General features: G+C 47.3%; 2 protein-coding genes across 3 annotated transcripts in view; one reads left to right on the top strand and one right to left on the bottom strand.

Annotated features, from left to right (window-relative positions):
• Ccdc149 (coiled-coil domain containing 149) overlaps positions 1–1,842 on the bottom strand; it is a 90,298-nt gene extending 88,456 nt beyond the window's left edge. For both annotated transcript variants that reach the window (XM_036200501.1, XM_036200502.1), the window contains exon 1: positions 1,492–1,842. In XM_036200501.1, the coding sequence (XP_036056394.1) occupies positions 1,492–1,539 (48 nt within the window). In that variant the 5' untranslated portion in view covers positions 1,540–1,842. The remainder of the gene's footprint in view (positions 1–1,491) is intronic.
• Positions 1,843–15,591: 13,749 nt separating this feature from the next.
• Positions 15,592–15,893, top strand: LOC118592603 (cytochrome b-c1 complex subunit 6, mitochondrial-like). Its single transcript, XM_036201719.1, has one exon. It carries the CDS (start codon positions 15,592–15,594, stop codon positions 15,862–15,864), a length of 273 nt encoding a protein of 90 aa, XP_036057612.1. The 3' UTR covers positions 15,865–15,893.
• Positions 15,894–16,188: the final 295 nt, after the last annotated feature.

Genomic DNA, 16,188 nt, shown 5'->3' with positions numbered 1-16,188 from the left:
CATTGGCGAGCCAATTAGAAAACACAGAGCAGCCAGGTTACCACTATCATGCAATGTGATCAGTACAAAATAAGCAGCTGCCATTGGGAGGCACCCTCAAGGGACACCTGGTACAATTTAGCACTTGATTATACTTCCTTTCTTTGTTTATTGAGTGACTTTCTCCCCAGACTACACCAGTAAACCTCATGTGTTCTTTGAAGGCAGGAGGTTCTGAGGTGTCTTCTGAATGGGTGACCACTGAATTCTAAGCCCGGAAGAGTGGATCTAACTTCTTGTTTGTTGTTTATTTGTTTGGGGGAGGATAGGGTCTTGTGTAGAGCTTTGAACTCGCTGTGTAGCTGAGGATGGCATTGGACCCCTGATCCTACTGCCTCTACCTCTCCCAAGTATTAGGATCACAGGTGTGCATCCCCATTGCCAGCTAAGGTGTTTGACTTCTAAGCACTCTCAACACACATTTGCTAGAACAGGGAATATTGTACTTTGTATCACAGCCCAGCACTGGGTTTCCATGGAGAAGCCCCTCTAGCCTCCTTTACTGTTATGGATGATTCTTGATGGGCCAGGGACAGTTTCCCAGTAGATCTATCCCTTGACAGATGGAGGAGATAGAGATGGGCTGAGATAGAACGTGTCATCATCCTACTGGAGGTTCGTCTTTTCCAATACTAGACCAACACTAAATGAACTAAACTACAGCAGAGGCCCTAAGTACTGGCTATCGCTCTACACACACTGGGCGTCCAGATGGTGGAGGTGAATGGTAGCTTGCTTGGGACAGGGAGACATTACTATCCCTCTCTCCCGAAGAAGCCATCAGCCTAAGCTGGGCAAACAAACACCTCTGGGTGGATTAAAAAGGAGGCCGCCTAAGAGTCTGCAAGCTCACTCCTGGGACTGTTTCTGGCACACTCGCTGGGGAGGGTGTGGTGTTGTCTCTTTCCACGGGTTAAATCACCTCTGCACCTGTCTCATTCCTTGGAGAAATGAATGACTCCACCACCTCACACACAGTAGGCACAGGAAACAGGAGTTGAATGAATGGAGTAACAATGCATGAACCAACCGTTGCAAGGACTCCAAACTCATCTACCCAAACGACGGTTCCAAGCCATGCCGCTTGGCCCAGTTGTTACCCAAGGGCCCGGATTGTCCCCCAGGCGTCACCTTTCCAGCACCAGGAATCATCCAATCGCTTGCTTCCAAAACAGTGGTGACTAGGCAGGCAGGTGGGGCTTGTCTTTCCCCTCCCGGATCCCAGGGCTGTTGAGTCTCTCCTATCCTAGGCCAAACCCTGGCGGGCTAAAAGGCCCCTCCCCAGAGCCTGGCACCAGATGGCGCGGCAGAACGCGGCGCCCCCGCAGGCTTGAAAGTGCGGGATGGACCGCGCACCTGCAGGTCCTGCGGGGGCCACCTGGTACCCGGCCTGCCGGGGGTTGCGGACCCGCTGCAGCCGCTCCGGAGGCCGGCACGGAGCCCCGGCCTCACCTCGCTCACCAGCCCCTGCCAGTCGCTCTCGGTCCGATCGCCGTCCATGTCCCCTCCTGCGTGCGCCGGCCGGCTGCACAGACGCCTCCTTTCTCTTCCTCCGGCTCCTGTCGCCGCCTCCACCCCGGCCCCGCGCAGCCCGGAGAGGGCCGGGCACCACCGAGCCTCCGCGCCGCCGCCGCCCGCGCGGCTGCCTCCACGTCAGCCTCCGCGGAGGAAGGGGAGGAGGAGCCGGGCCCCAACCACTGCCCTGCAGCAGCCCCGGGCCGGCGCCCGCCGCGGCGCCCCGAGGACCCCAGGCCACCAGCCGCTTCTCCTAGGGAAGGGAGCCGGCCTGTGAACCTGCACACAATCCCAGACCCCATCATTCCCAGGCCTGCGGTGAGGGAGGGAGGCTGGCGAACAGGTGGGTGTCACCCCAACTCTGAGAAGCCTAACTCCCCCATCCAGCCATCCGCTGCCAAGTCAGGCCTCCACCATTGGCATCGAAGCTCCTTCAAGGAAGAGCCTTCCTTTTCACAGAGGAAGGTGTAGAGCGGTGTTTGCACGCAGCAGGTGCTCTACAGATTTTCTGTTAAGCACACAAATGAGCCCCCTCCATACTGTACACTGGTGCTGTTTTTTAAAGCGACCAACATTTGCCCTTTTTGTTTTAAATACCAGATGTCATATTAAGAACGCAAATGCAAAGATTGAAAATAAAATTTCAAATTCTGAATAGGGCCAAAAAGCTCAATGGTGGGACTCGGCACGAGTTCAAGACTGTGCCATCCAGGGTTCTATGTAGAAGGGGTAGCAGAAAGAGCCTAAGAGTCAGAGAGGGTGGACGACTTCAAGGAAGCAGCGTTTCGGAAGCACAACAGGGCTGATGTACATATGATCTCTCAAAACCTATGCAAGCTCAAACCAGATGAGAAGAAAAGCAGCCACAGAGTCCCACCCCTAACCAGGAAGCTATTTGCAATTGATAGCTGCTGGGAGAGGGAAAAATCGGTTTTCTTAAGCAGAGTGACATTTCAACCACACTCCAGGGCAGCCCACCCCCACTGCAGGAGTAGTTGGCCAATGCAAATAGAACGCCATGATTTCCCCCATGCTTTTGTTTGTTTGTTTTTCAGAGAGAAAGAGAACATGAAGTTGGGTAGAGGGAAGAAGGGATCTGGGAGGACTTAGGGGAGAGGAAGGAATATAATAATATTTTGTATGAAATTCTAAAAAAAAAAAAAAAACAAATAAAAACATCTTTATAAAGATAATTCCACTGAACTTTCGTTAGAGGGCAGACTGGAAGAGAATTGCAGTCGGAAGGGGACCTCAGGTGGGTGCTATGTGACCCCCTCATATTTACCAATCAAACGCTTTCCATACTTGGGGAAACACACAATTTTCGCAAATGAGTAGGTGGTCTCAGAAGCTGTAAATCCATTTGACAACTGCTGAAGCCTCACAGCCAACACATTTTTACATTTTCAGTTCCAACTGATAGTGGGTCACTCCTGTGATGTTATCCCATTTATCAGTTAAAGAAACTCAGTGCTGAACTGTGGAGAAACGGCTTTGGGCCCCAGCCTGCCATTAACCTAAAGATGAAATATCATGCCTGAGAATGGGAGACACTGAGCTCTGTTCTTGGCTTTTTTCCTGGCGTAGTAGACTGTTTCCAAGATGGCAGCCTTTCTGTCTCTTCCATTAGCTCTCATACTGTGCTCAGTCATTTGACCGGCCTTACCCAAGCAATGTTTGCAAATGTATTATAATAATCAAGTCACTGAGCACCTTTGGGATGGGGCTTAGTTTTGCATAGTACTCCTGGGAACCTAGGAGCACCTCCATGAAAACAAGTCCAGAATGGCTTAGTGGTTATCACATGACTCCCTGGAATGGCCAACCACCAACCAACCAGTGCATGTGCGAGGTCTCCATCTGACACAGGTGCATGGGTGAGCCCAGCTAAAATGGCAGAAGAGCCACCCAGCTGAGCTTTGCCCAAGCTGACGACCCACAGACTCATGCAGTGAATAAGCAACGCTTAAGCCACTGTGTTTGGAGCTGATTTGCAGTGTACCAGCATATAACTGGTATGGATGATGGTAGCACAATGGATGGTAGAAGCCCGAATGGCTGAGCTCTCCCTATCAGACCTTAAAGGAGTATCTATCTGTGCCTGACATCACAGCCTATTGAGTTCTCATCCACAAAAGCTTTTACAACACACTGACAGGGAAGCAGCTATGAGAAGAAGCCGGCCTACCTGTGAGTTCTTTGGGTTTGTGCCTGAACTCATCGTGGGAAGGATGAAAAGCCCTGAGCCCATGATCTCTGTCCTGGAGATTTGCAAATCAATGCTCTAGAGAACAAGACAAAAGAAAAGAAAAATAGAAAGAAAGAAAAAAAGGAAATGAACTAGTATACTGCTAAATCCTTTTGTCTTCTCTCCATTCCACACTGCCTAGCTCATTCCCTTTGCAATCCAAGCAGGTGGAAAGAGGTCATCCCTCAGTAGAACTGCTAGGGTTAATTAACTCGATGCCAAGCACTTACTCCTAACAGTCTGTCTCTTACCTGAAAAGCAAGGTACTGCCTGCCAATATATTGCCCTCTGGCAAACCATCTGCTTCTCTTCTGACCTGTCGATAAAATAGACTGTCGGGAGAGTGGGCAGATCTGGGGCCATCTGCCTTGCTCTCTGCTGGCCTTCAGGTGGGAAAGCCCCTTCTGCATCCCTGGTTTAGCTGAGTCTTTAAGCTCAGCTGCTGCATGGAGCCATCACAGATATTTTAGGCAGCAGGATGGGTGATCAATGAACTGCTAAGAGCCAAGGAGCCTTCGTTTGGAAAGCATGGACCTTTAAGACGACTCCCTGTGATATGCTTTATTTTCCCCCCAGGCAATAACAGACAGCGATCAAAGTATTTAAAGGTAAAATTGGGGAGGAAATCAAAATGTATCAGGCCTCTCCCACACCCCCTCCCCCAGCAGGCTGAGAAACCTTCCATGAATTTGAAGAGCACCATCCTAAGCTGCTGGGGGGTTCCTGGAGATTTCATGTGCCAGCTCCCACCAGCTCAGCCAGTAAGACGTGAAGGAATCACGGAGAGAGACAGCGGAGATGCAAGCCATTCTTTTTATCTCTTTTCATTTATGTAGCCTGACATTGAGTAATAATAATAATTAAATCCAGTTTAAGCTTTTAGGAACCTAGACCAGAAGGCCTCTAGACACCTCATCAACAGCAGCCCTGGCTGGTGCAAACAAAGCTAATTATATTGTGGTTAACTGTTCTCAAAGAAAAAAAAAATAAAATAAAACCACTTACAAGTGTCTTCACCTCAGACAAAAGCAATCCATTAAATGTTCTACCCAGTGCCGGTGCACACAGGGCCAGTTTAAAACAGGTGACCTTCCGTTCAACTTACCACCCTGGCACAAAAGACAGAAACACTGGCTTTACCTCTTGTTTTCATATCCCCTTAGCTTTCCGAAAAATCATCTCTCGAGACCCAATTTCTTCATAGGTATTCATAGCCCCAAGACCAATTTAATTGATTTATCTCTACACAACTAAGGTAGCTAGAGTGCTTAGAAGCCTTTGAAGGATGCTTCTCACTTTTCAGAGTCTGAGAGGGGCTTAGATGTGGAAACTCCAAAATAGTTCAATCTAAGAAATTAAACCAGTAAATATTAATAAAAACAAAAACAACACCCCCCCAAAAAAAATCCTGGGGGAGACTGGGGAAGAAAAGGCACATGGAGCTGACTGTCAGAATGAGTTCTCTGGGGAGCAAGATCACCTGGCCCTGTTCCAACCGCTTCAGACACGTGGGCAAAACCCCAGAGCTTTGGATACTTCCACAGTATTGTCGGTATGGAATCTAGCTGCCTATGCGGAAAAATGCCAGAGTTCTCAACAAATGAAAGGAGGTTGTTCTCCTGGAGAGATGTTTGGACCCTCCCCTTCTGAGCTGTGGAGGCCCTCACTAATCAGGGGTAGTTCTCTCCCCTCATTGCCTTTCTCCTGCCTGAGTTAAGGCCTGGGCCACCACGTGAGTTCCAGGAAAGGCGCAAGGCTACACAGAGAAACCCTGTCTCAAAAAAACAAAACAAAACAAAACAAAACAACAACAAAAAGAAAAAAGAAAAAGAAAAAGAAAAAAAGAAAGAAAAATAAAAATTAAAAAAACAGGGGTTGGGGGGTAGGAGGGGAATGATTCTTAATGGTTGTGGTTTATGAGGAGTGGGGAATGCACACGCCCATATGTTTAATTGGCTCTGTGGAACTTAAAGATTGCGGGTATCTCTTGTTCATAAAGAAAGGCTCATTTTGACTCGCCCTACCAGGAGCCTCCATGGGCTGGCTGCTCCTGATTTTAGCTTGAGACAGAGAACTAATAGGTCTTTATGTTCCTTGCAAGAGCTTCCTGAAGAGCCTTAAGACCTGAGGTCCCCTGGGCCATTGGCCTCAGTTCTGTGGAAAAACAAGGCTCTGTCTCTTCCCCGGCTTAGGGACACTCTGTGAGGGACCTCATTCATCATTTCCCTGCAGAGGGCTAGAGGAGGGATTCAGGCCGCTTCCTCAGTCTCAGCATGCTGTGTGTGTTAGCCGGTGGAGTTCCTGGGGCCTCCCTAAACCCTCCTTGCCCAGCAGCAATCATGCACGCTCACGATCCGCCTCCAGCCCGGCTGGCTGCCAATCAGCCCGGCAACAGGGGGTGGAAGGAAGTTCCACTTCCCGCTGAACCGCGCCGAGGTGCTCCGAGCCACTGAGTGGGGCTGATGGCCGCCTGGCAGGCTCCCGGAGCAGTCGCACGCCTGGGCTGATTGGCTAGGGCGTTGCGGGAGGCAGTGGCAGGGAGAAGGGGAGGCGGAAGAAGGGAGGTTTGGAGAAGGGGACTGAGATGCCAGGGCGAGAAGGGAAGAGCTGGGAAATGAGCTGGAGGAGGCGAGGGACCCAGGAAAAGGCAGGACCTGCGCGCCTGCTGAAAGGCCAGAGAGGAAAGAACCTCAGGAGGAGAGCCGAAAACCTCGGGCGCCGGGGAAAATTCAACCTCAAGCCCTGTGGGAAAGGAAGAGAGCCCCAGCCACAGAAGGAGTTAAACAGAAAAGTCAGACAAAGTCACTTGGCGCTCAGATCACTCAAATATGTTGTACTTATTGATAATGTGTTTCATCTATTCTGCGGGGGCTGGGGGCCGTGATTCAGCACAAATTTGATGTAAATTTATGGAAATAGAAATGCAGAGAAGCCGCAAGCTCCAAGCTGCAGGCGGGTTGGCTGCATGGCCCTCAGCGAGGGGAGGTGACTGCTCTCTGTACTTGGGGAGCTGAAAATAGAAACGTATGACTTGGGGGCCACTGGCCTTTCCTGCAGGCCAGGAACAGGACTGACCCTGTCGCTCTGGAAAACTTCGGGGGGAAAAAAAGTTTAAAAGCTGATGACTGTCCAAAATAGGATCACCTCCATTGGCCTTCTGTCTCGTTTCTGTCTGAGGGTGGGGGAGCAGTTTTTACCCAGTGGTTATGGACAGACAGGCTTATGTGAACAGGAAGGGGAGGGAGGGAAGAGAATTGTCATTCTCAAGAACCTACTGTGTGCGGAGAATTAGCTGGTGAAGTGACGGGCATATTTTTCCTTCTGCACTGTGGGAGAATCATTTGACAAGGAGGGTGAAAGGTGCTATTCCATAGAATTGTCTGGAGCTGGTAAAAGGTTTACTGCCCATTAGGCTGTCCTTTATAACCGCAGATGGGAGATTTCGGCCCCCACCCCTCATAGCAGGTCATGACATTTGTCTATTCGTGTGGCTCTCCCAAGTCAATAGCACTCTCTCTGGCCTGGCTGCGGCCAAACACTGCGGGCAAGCTTTCACAGTCTAGGAATTGCTTCTCTGGGCCAGACAGACCTTGCTCTGTAGTTTGCAATTGAATTCAAATGGGAGAATCAACACACCAAGGGCAGGTAAATATCTCAGTGACAGAATGCTTACCCAGCATATATGAGCCTCGGGTGTCATCCCCAATACTGAAGGAAAAAAAAAAAAAGACACCAAGATACAGCCCCAGGCCAAAGGGTGTCACTTTCCCTTCATCCCTTATTGTTTAAAATACATATTTTTTTTTATGTGTCTTAGTGTTTGCCTACATGTATGTAAGCACATTGTGCAATGTCTTGTGCCTGTGGAGGCCAAAAGGGATGTTGCATCCTCCGGAACTGAAGTCAGTAAGCCATTATGTGGGTTGCTGGGAACCAAATCCTGGCCCTGTACTCTTAACCTCTAAGCCAGTGGTTGTCAACCTGTGGGTGGTGACCATTGGAAAACACGTATTTCTGATGGTCTTAGGAACTGAAATATCCCTCAGTAGCAAATTTACAGTTATGAAGTAGCAAGGAAAATAATTTTATGGTTGGGGTCACCACAACATGAGGAACTGCATTCAAGGTCACAGCATTAGGAAGGTTGAGAACCACTGTTCTAACCATCCCTCCAGCCCTCCCACATTCCAGCACGGACCCTGCCATCTGGCAAAGCTACATTCCTTTTTCAACGCACAAGGAAGGCCTTCTGGAAGCTTGAGTTTCCAGGGTTGGTTTGGTCTGGATGTGGACAAAGAGGAGGTTATCTGAAGTCCAAGATCATGGCTTGTAGGGATGGTGAGGTAGATGTTTAATAGGCTGAGTATGATCCCATCACATATGATCCCAACACTTGTAAAGCAAAAATTGTCAGTTCTTGGTGACATTTCAGATACTACTTCAAGCTCATTGGGTTGAGAGTTTTTTGTTCTCTAGTAGGACAAAAAGTGGTGAGCATTATTTCTACATGGAGCAGGCCAGCAAGGATGCCTGCCAGCTTGTAATTTTCTCTGATATTGCAGCAAATGTCTTATCTTAGAGAAGGAAGTACATGGATGAACTTTCTGTATCTTCACATAGCACAGTGGTTGCTACTTATTAAGCTGCTTTCTTCCCATGAGATAGAAATAAAATGACATTAAGATGGTGTGCTGGCTAGTTTTTATGTCATCCTGACACAGGCTACAGTCATTTGGTGGAAAAGAACCTCAGTTGAGAAAATTCCCTCAAAAGATTGATTGCCCTGTGGACCATTTTCTTGATTAATGATTGAAGTGAGTGAGCCCATCACACAGATAACAGTGCAACTCCTAAATGGGATAAGAAAGCAGGCTGAGCAAGCCATGAGTAGCAAGCCAGTAAACAGCACTCCTCCATGGCCTCTGTATCAGTTCCTGCCTTGAGGTCCTGCCCTGACTTCCCTGGATGATGGACCAAAAACCCTAAATAAATCCTTTCCTCTCTGAGTTACTTTTGGTCATGGTATTTATTACAGCAATGGAAAACTAATTAAGACAGCTGATACAAGAGCCTTGGTGGTGTCTCCTTTGACAAACGGACATTAATTCATTCAACTAGGGTTTCTTGAGCACGTCTTAGGTGCTAGGACCCAGTGCTGTAGCCTCAAACCTCTTGGAGGGTAATAAGTAGATCTCCAGCAGCATAACACTGAGCACTGAGAACACTTGAAGACTGGATGCCGCAGATACATGACGTACAACCTGCCTCTCCAGCAAATCAATTTGATATACTTAAGGGTAAAAATGGGGAATGGGGACATTCAGTGAGTAAAGTGTTTGTCTTGTGAGCATGGGGACCGCAGTTCAATCCCCAGACCCAGTGTTAAAAATACTTTTGAGCCAGTCGTTGGTGGCACTTGCCTTTAATCCCAGCACTCAGGAGGCAGAGGCAGATGGATCTTTGTGAGTTTGAGGCCAGCCTGGTCTCCAAAGGGAGTTCCAGGAAAGGCACAAAGCTACACAGAGAAACCCTGTCTCAAAAAAAAAAAAAAAAACCACAACAACAACAACAACAAAAAACTTTTTAAATACATATTTCTCACATGCTTGGGAGCCTACAGAGATGGCTCAGCAGTTAAGAGCACTTCCCTTTCTTCCCTGGGATCTGAATTCAATTCTCAGTGCTCCCACCAAGCAGCTGAAAACCACCTATGACTCCATGTCCAGCAGCTCCAACTCCATCTTCTGACCTCTGTAAGTATTTACGCACAAATAGCACACACAGACACACAGACACAGACAGACAGACAGACAGACACACACACACACACACACACACACACACACACACTGAAATCTTTAAAAAAAAAAAAAAAAGTGTATGATGGTGCGTGTTTGTATCCCAGTTCTGAGGAGGAGATCCCTGGGGCTTGTTGGCAAGCCAGCCTAGTCTGCTTGACAAGTCCCAGCTGTGAGAGACCCTGTCTTAGAAAAACAAAGTGGGTGACTCCTGAGGAACAACAGCTGAGATCATCCTCTGGCCTCCATGTGTGTGGACACAGACGTGCACTTACACACACATGGGTACTCGCACACATATTTTTAAAAGGGTAAATTTTACACTTGTTGTATGTCTATGATTTTTTAGACTTTGGAGAAAAATGTTTAAAAACAGAAAACCAGGCACATTTCAAGGTGAAGGGAAGGGAAGATGGAAGACTATGAAGACACAGCAAGCATGAAGTAGGAAAATCTACTCAGCAAACCCTGGAACCTTTAAAGGAGGGAGCACTGACCCTTGTGAAAGATGTGACGCAGTAATGAGACAAAACATAAGAGAAACAAACAAACGAGGCCAGTTGGTTGGACAGTGAGAGGAGGAGCCTGGGCAGCATAGACTTTCTGTGCTTGGTCTCCTCATCTCTACAATGAGTAGGTTCAACCAGATGATCTGGAAGTCCTAAGGCTCACTGGGCCTCTGTACAAAGCCTAGAGAAGGTGCTGTAACTGTCTTCCAAAGGAAGATTCTAGAACCTCACTCTCTTAATTAATTTTTGTGGTAATATTGTGTTCCCCAAAATATTGTGTGCCCTAATAAACTTATCTGGGGTCAGAGAACAGAACAGCCACTAGATATAGAGGCCAGAAAATGGTGGCACACATGCCTTTAATCCTTTAATTCCAGAGGCAGAGATCTGTCTGGATTTCTGTGAGTTCAAAGCCACACTAGAAATAGCCAGGCTGTGGTAACAAGAGCCTTAAATCCCAGGAAGTGATGGCAGGAAGCAGAAAGGTATTTAAGGCGTGAGGACCAGGAATGAGAGCTGGTTAAGCTTTCAGGCTTTTGAGCAGCAGTTCAGCTGAGATCCATCTGTATGAGGACTCAGAGGCTTCCAGTCTGAGGAAACAGGATCAGCTGAGGAATTGGCAAGGTGAGAAAGCTGTGGCTTGTTCTGCTTCTCTGATATTCCAGCATTCACCCCAGTACCTGGCTCCAGGTTTGTTTTTATTAATAAGAACTTTTAAGGTTCGTGCTACAATTTTTCTGTTGCTGTGGTAAAAAGCCAAGATGTCTTGGTCACTGTTCTACTGCTGTGCAAAGACACCATGATCATGGCAACTCTTATAAAGAAAGCATTTCATTGGAGGCTTGCCTATAGTTTTAAAGGGTTAATCTATTATCATCATTGTGGGAAGCAGACAGGCATGGGGCTGGAACAGTAGCTGAGTGCTTTACATCCTGACCCACACGCAGAGAGAAAAAAGAGTGGTACTGGGCCTGGTATGGGCTTTTGAAGCCTCAAAACCCCCATGGCACACCTCCTCCAACAAGGTCACAGCTCTTAATCTTTCCCAAACAGTCCCACCAACTGGGCACCAAGCATTCAAACATCTGAACCTATGGAGGGGAGTGGCTTTCCCCTTAAAACTACCCCAGCAACTTATAGAATGAAGAATTTATTTGGGCTTTTGGTTCCAGAAGGATAAGAGTCCATCACCATCATGCTAGGGAAGTATGAAAGCCAGCAGGCATGGTGGATGGAGCAGCAGTTGAGAGCTCACATCTTAAACCACAAACATGAAGCAGAAAGACTGAACTGGAATGGTACATGACCTTGAAACCTCAAAGCTTGCCACCATGAGCTTTTACAACACTTGGCAGGTGTCCTCTCACTGAACCTTTGGAAAACTATCTCATAGTAATGATCCCAGGCCTCATATTCAGAGGGAATGTTAGTTGACGTCCTAGTTCCTATGATCAGATATCTGAAACAATTTAAGGGAATAAAGACCTGCATTGGCTCAGAGTCTGAGAGGTTTGAGTCCATGGTTAGCTGACTCTACTGTTTCTAGACTGTGGTGAGGCAGAATATCCTGTCAGAAGGATAAGGCTCTTTATTCCAAAGTTGTTACCCATTTGTGGCAGGAAGCAAAGAGTCAGAGGGAGGGAACTGGAATAAGATATAACTCACAAAAACAACCCCTCCCCCCAAAGTTTACTACCTCCAACTAGACCCCACCTCTGGATGTTTCCATCACTTCCCAATAATGCCATCAAGTTATGAAGCTACCTATGGATAAATCCATTGATGAAGACTGAGACATTGTCTTCATGATTGGAACCACCAGCTTTCATGATATGAACCTGTGGGTGACACTTCCTTTCCAAACTACAAAGGTAGATGTCCCGGCTAGTTTTATGTCAACTTGACACAAGCTAGAGTCATCAGAGAGGAGGAAGCCTCTATCAAAAAAATGTTTCCATAAGATCAGGCTATAGTCAAACCTGTGGGTGTTTTCTTAATTAGTGATTGATGTGGGTGGGCTCAACTAATTGTGGGTGGGTGGTCCTGGGTTCTCTAAGAAAGCAGGTTGAGGAAGCCATGTGAAGCAAGCCAGAAGTTCCTACCCTATTTGAGTCCCTGCCCTGACTTCCTTCAGTGATGAACAGTGATATGGAAGTGTAAACAAATAAATCTTTTCTTCCCCAAGTTGTTCCATGGTGTTTCATTGCAGTTATAGTAATCCTAGCTAAGACAATAGATTAAAGCTGGAAGGCTCTGTTGGCTAGAGAAATGTCCAAGCACTTCCATAGATGTTAGTAAATAACAATGGTCTACTACCCTCCAGGAAGTCCCTCCCCTCATTCCTGTCTCCAATGAGCATTTCTGCCCAGGGGAGACCCAAGTGGGCACTACCAAGGACCTCCTCTCCTAAGAGCTCTCTATGGAGCTTTCCCCTAAGTGCCCCCCTCCACATGGTTTCTACAGCTTGAGCTGCCAGGGTCCTGAAGAGGGAGAAAGGGCCCTGGTGCAGGTGGTGTTAGGACCTCAGCAAGTCAATGTTTTACCACCCAGTCTTACCACCCAGCACCCATGCTGGGTCCTCAGGAGCTATTGTACCTGCTGCTGCTGGCCTGTGGCCCTATGGGGATAGCAGCTTCTGCCAGGCACCTGTGGACTGTTGAAGACTTGGTGACCTATCTGCATTCAGAAGAAGAAAGCAAGGATTCTAAAGAGTTTCAGGTGACTTCACCAACAACACACAGCTGGTGAGAAGTGGGTCTGCGCACCTCGCCACTGGATTAAGCGAGGGTATTAATTCACCAGAGATGGTGTGACCCTCAGCTGGGTGGTTTTAACAGACAATTTGGTTGTCCATCGGTTCTAAATGCATGAAGTTCAAAGTGTTGGCAGGGTCAGTTCACTCAGTGGCCTCTTTCCATGGCTTGTTGTCCATCTCTACAATCTGTCTTTTCACATCATCCTGTATCTAAATTTCCCTTTTTTTTATAGAGACTCAGGCCATATTGTACAGGTGCCCACCCTACTCTAGTGTGACCTCATTTTAACTAATTACATCACCAATGACCTTATTGCCAAAGTACTCCCTTTAGAGTACTAACATCAGGACAATTCAGCAAATGAATTGGGAAGGGTGTCACAACCCAACCCATAATACCTTCTACATTTTCAATGTGATGTCTCCCTGTCTCTCTGTATCTATTGTGTTCTGATGAATGCTCAATCATTCCCAAGGCTTCCCCTTGACCTCAGCCAGAAGAAGTCCTAGTGGGTAAACTGCACAGTATTTATTTGTCCTCACCCTGTGCAACCTACTTCCGTTTGTTCTAGCAACCCATCTGACACTTGATTGAAGGCTGTGAAATGGGCATTTTGGACTAGTTTGTTATTGTTGTTGTGTTTTTCATGCTTTTCTGATGTCCTCAAGCTCACTATTGGTCCTACAATCAATGCCTTTGTCCCCGTAGTCATTTACTGAATGGAGGTTTGCAAGATCCTGAGTTGCCACTCACCTCTGAAGATTCCCTTCCTAGCTCCAAGGAGTCCCTTCAAAGACTCTCTCTGCCAAGTGCTGTAGGAGGACTCTACCTCCAGAACTTATCTTTCACCGGGGCTCAGGCTCCGTCTGTGTCTGAGAGATAACTGTCTGCTGTCCTGAACACCTGTGAAACGCAGTCACCTTGGTCTTGGATGCAGCGTCCTCAGACTTAGAAACTCATTGGACCAAAAATGTCTACAACTTATTTTTTCCCCTTAGATTTTCTTTTTGTATTGATTTTCCATTTTTAGCACAAGATTGATCACCAGCAAAATACCAATTTACATACAGATTCTGCTAAACTCAGCACCCTACATACTTGGAACTTTTTCATCCATAAACCAATTTTTTAAAGAGAGAGCTTCTATTATCAGAAGCATCTCTGGGGGACACTCAGGTCTCTAGGGAACAGACCTAGGAGGAGCACAGCCAGGTGGGGAGAGCCCAGCTGACTTGTGTGCATGGTAAGTCAAGAGCCAGGGATGCATATGAGCAGGTTAAGATGTTACCTAGCTCAATGGGTAACATGAAACTGACAAACCTTGGTCAGCTATCTTAGAAGGTCATTCAGCAGAAAAGGTAGTGGTTCACACCTTTAATCCCATCACTTGGGAAGCAGAGGCTGAGGGATCTCTGTGAGTTCAAAGCCAGCCTGGTCTACAGAGTGATTTCCAAGACAGCCAGGGCTACACAAAGAAACCTGTCTCGAAAAACCAAAGACAGACAGACAGAGAGAGAGAGAGGGGGGGGGGGGGGGAGATCCAACAAACACTTTGTGAGTGTCTACTATGAGATAGACATTGTTTATTTCCTAGGAATAGGGCAAGGTACAAGGACCCAGGTCATGTCTAGGTGATGGCTACAGGACAGTGGGGTGGTGCATTTCAAACAACTGTGTAAATCATTGTTTAACCATCCAAGAGGTAAGTCCATCAAAAAAGCATAGAGGGTTATTATGATAGTGTATAATATAGAAAACTTAAGTCATTGAGAGGAAGACCCAAGAATATGTGAAGTTGGCTAGCAAGAAGCTGGGCTGAGGAGAGGCTCGACCAGGACAGAGAATGGATGGGAATAAAGGGATGGAGTGAAAACACGTGACCAGAGGACAGACGGTAGGGAAGGAAGTGCCAACACACTGGGTGGGAGGGAGGACCAGGGCCTAAGCCAGGATAAGGACTTAGAGATCTACCAAACAACCCCAAGAGCCTATGAACAGTGTATTGGGATTGAAACCAGACCCTAGTACAAAGAGACCCACATACACCAAGAGAATTAAACTCATACGCAAGGCTGCTGTGTTTGAGGACAGCCATGTGAGCAGGGCATAAGCAGAGCTCCGTTCAGTAGATCTAGTCTTTGTGTGCTTGCAGACCTGGTATCAAGCATGGGAAAGACAGAGCCTTCCAATGATGCCAGTCTCAGCCACCAAATCTTCCCACCTGTGGCCCCAAGGAACATGGAGCCAAGTATGTCCATCCTACTGTGCCCTTGATGGATTCTTGATTACAGAATGTATGGCTACAGTAAGGCGATCCACCCCATGGGTTCTGAGATGTCTCGTGCAGCAACAGAACTGGATCCCTGGATGTGCTTTTGACTTAATACTTGTCAGAGCAGAGTTTGGTCTAACAGGCTTCCTTCTTAACTACAAAGTCTCAGAAAGCTGATCTCATCACCCTAGGGCTCAAAAGCCTTTGGATCAGACAGAGGCTGTTGCCATCACTGTAAATGTGTCTTCTTATTAGGGGGATGAGGTCATCCTAGAGAGCATATTTCCCAGGCTCCTTTGCAGTGGCTTAAAGCCATGTGACTAAGTTTACAAAGTGTCATGACGGCTCAAGAATAGTCATGTCAATACTGCTCAGGTCAATACTGCTTATGAGTCCTGGAGTAGTTAAGTTACTGTTGTTTCTCCTGGTGTTGAATCCAGAGCAGCGTCGGGACATGGGACTAGAGGATGAACGAAAGATGCTTACCGGATCCGGAGACTCCAAAGGGGAAGAAGAGGAGGAAGAATTAGTGGACCCCCTAACAACAGTGAGAGAGCAATGTGAGCAGTTGGAGGAGTGTGCAAAGGCCCAGGAGCAACTAGAGCTTTGTGATAAGCGTGTGTCTTCCCGATCACAGACAGAGGAGGATTGTACAGAGGAGCTCTTTGACCTCTTGCATGCACGAGATCACTGTGTGGCCCACAAACTCTTTAAAAGCTTGAAGTGAATACGCAGATTCATCCGCCTCAGCCTTGTCACAGGGCATCAGGAGAAGTTCCTTGTGGTTTTGAACCATTTGTTTCTAATGTGTATCATAAGTTCTTGAGAACCTTATCGATTATGGCAAGTAGCCTCTCTTGCATGTAATAGCAATGATTCCATCTTAATAAACTGATCGGCGGAAGAAAAAAGAGAATGACAAATACTAATCAAACCGCAGAAAATGCATTACCTTGTGTGGTGGCTATATCCCTGGAAGTCAGGTGGTTCCATTTCCACCACATTGGGGGAATTATGAAGCAGTCAAAAGCTTGCCTTGACTCCAACTTTT

Source organism: Onychomys torridus, chromosome 10 (assembly GCF_903995425.1).
Source record: "Onychomys torridus chromosome 10, mOncTor1.1, whole genome shotgun sequence".
In the NCBI taxonomy this organism is placed as follows: domain Eukaryota; kingdom Metazoa; phylum Chordata; class Mammalia; order Rodentia; family Cricetidae; genus Onychomys; species Onychomys torridus.
The sequence above is the reverse complement of the archived record's forward strand: the minus strand, read 5'-3'. Positions and strand labels throughout refer to the sequence as shown.

What these genes read in the sequence shown, in the direction of transcription:
- LOC118592603 (XM_036201719.1), top strand. Translation starts at nt 15,592, where the DNA reads ATGGGACTAGAGGATGAACGAAAGATGCTTACCGGATCCGGAGACTCC.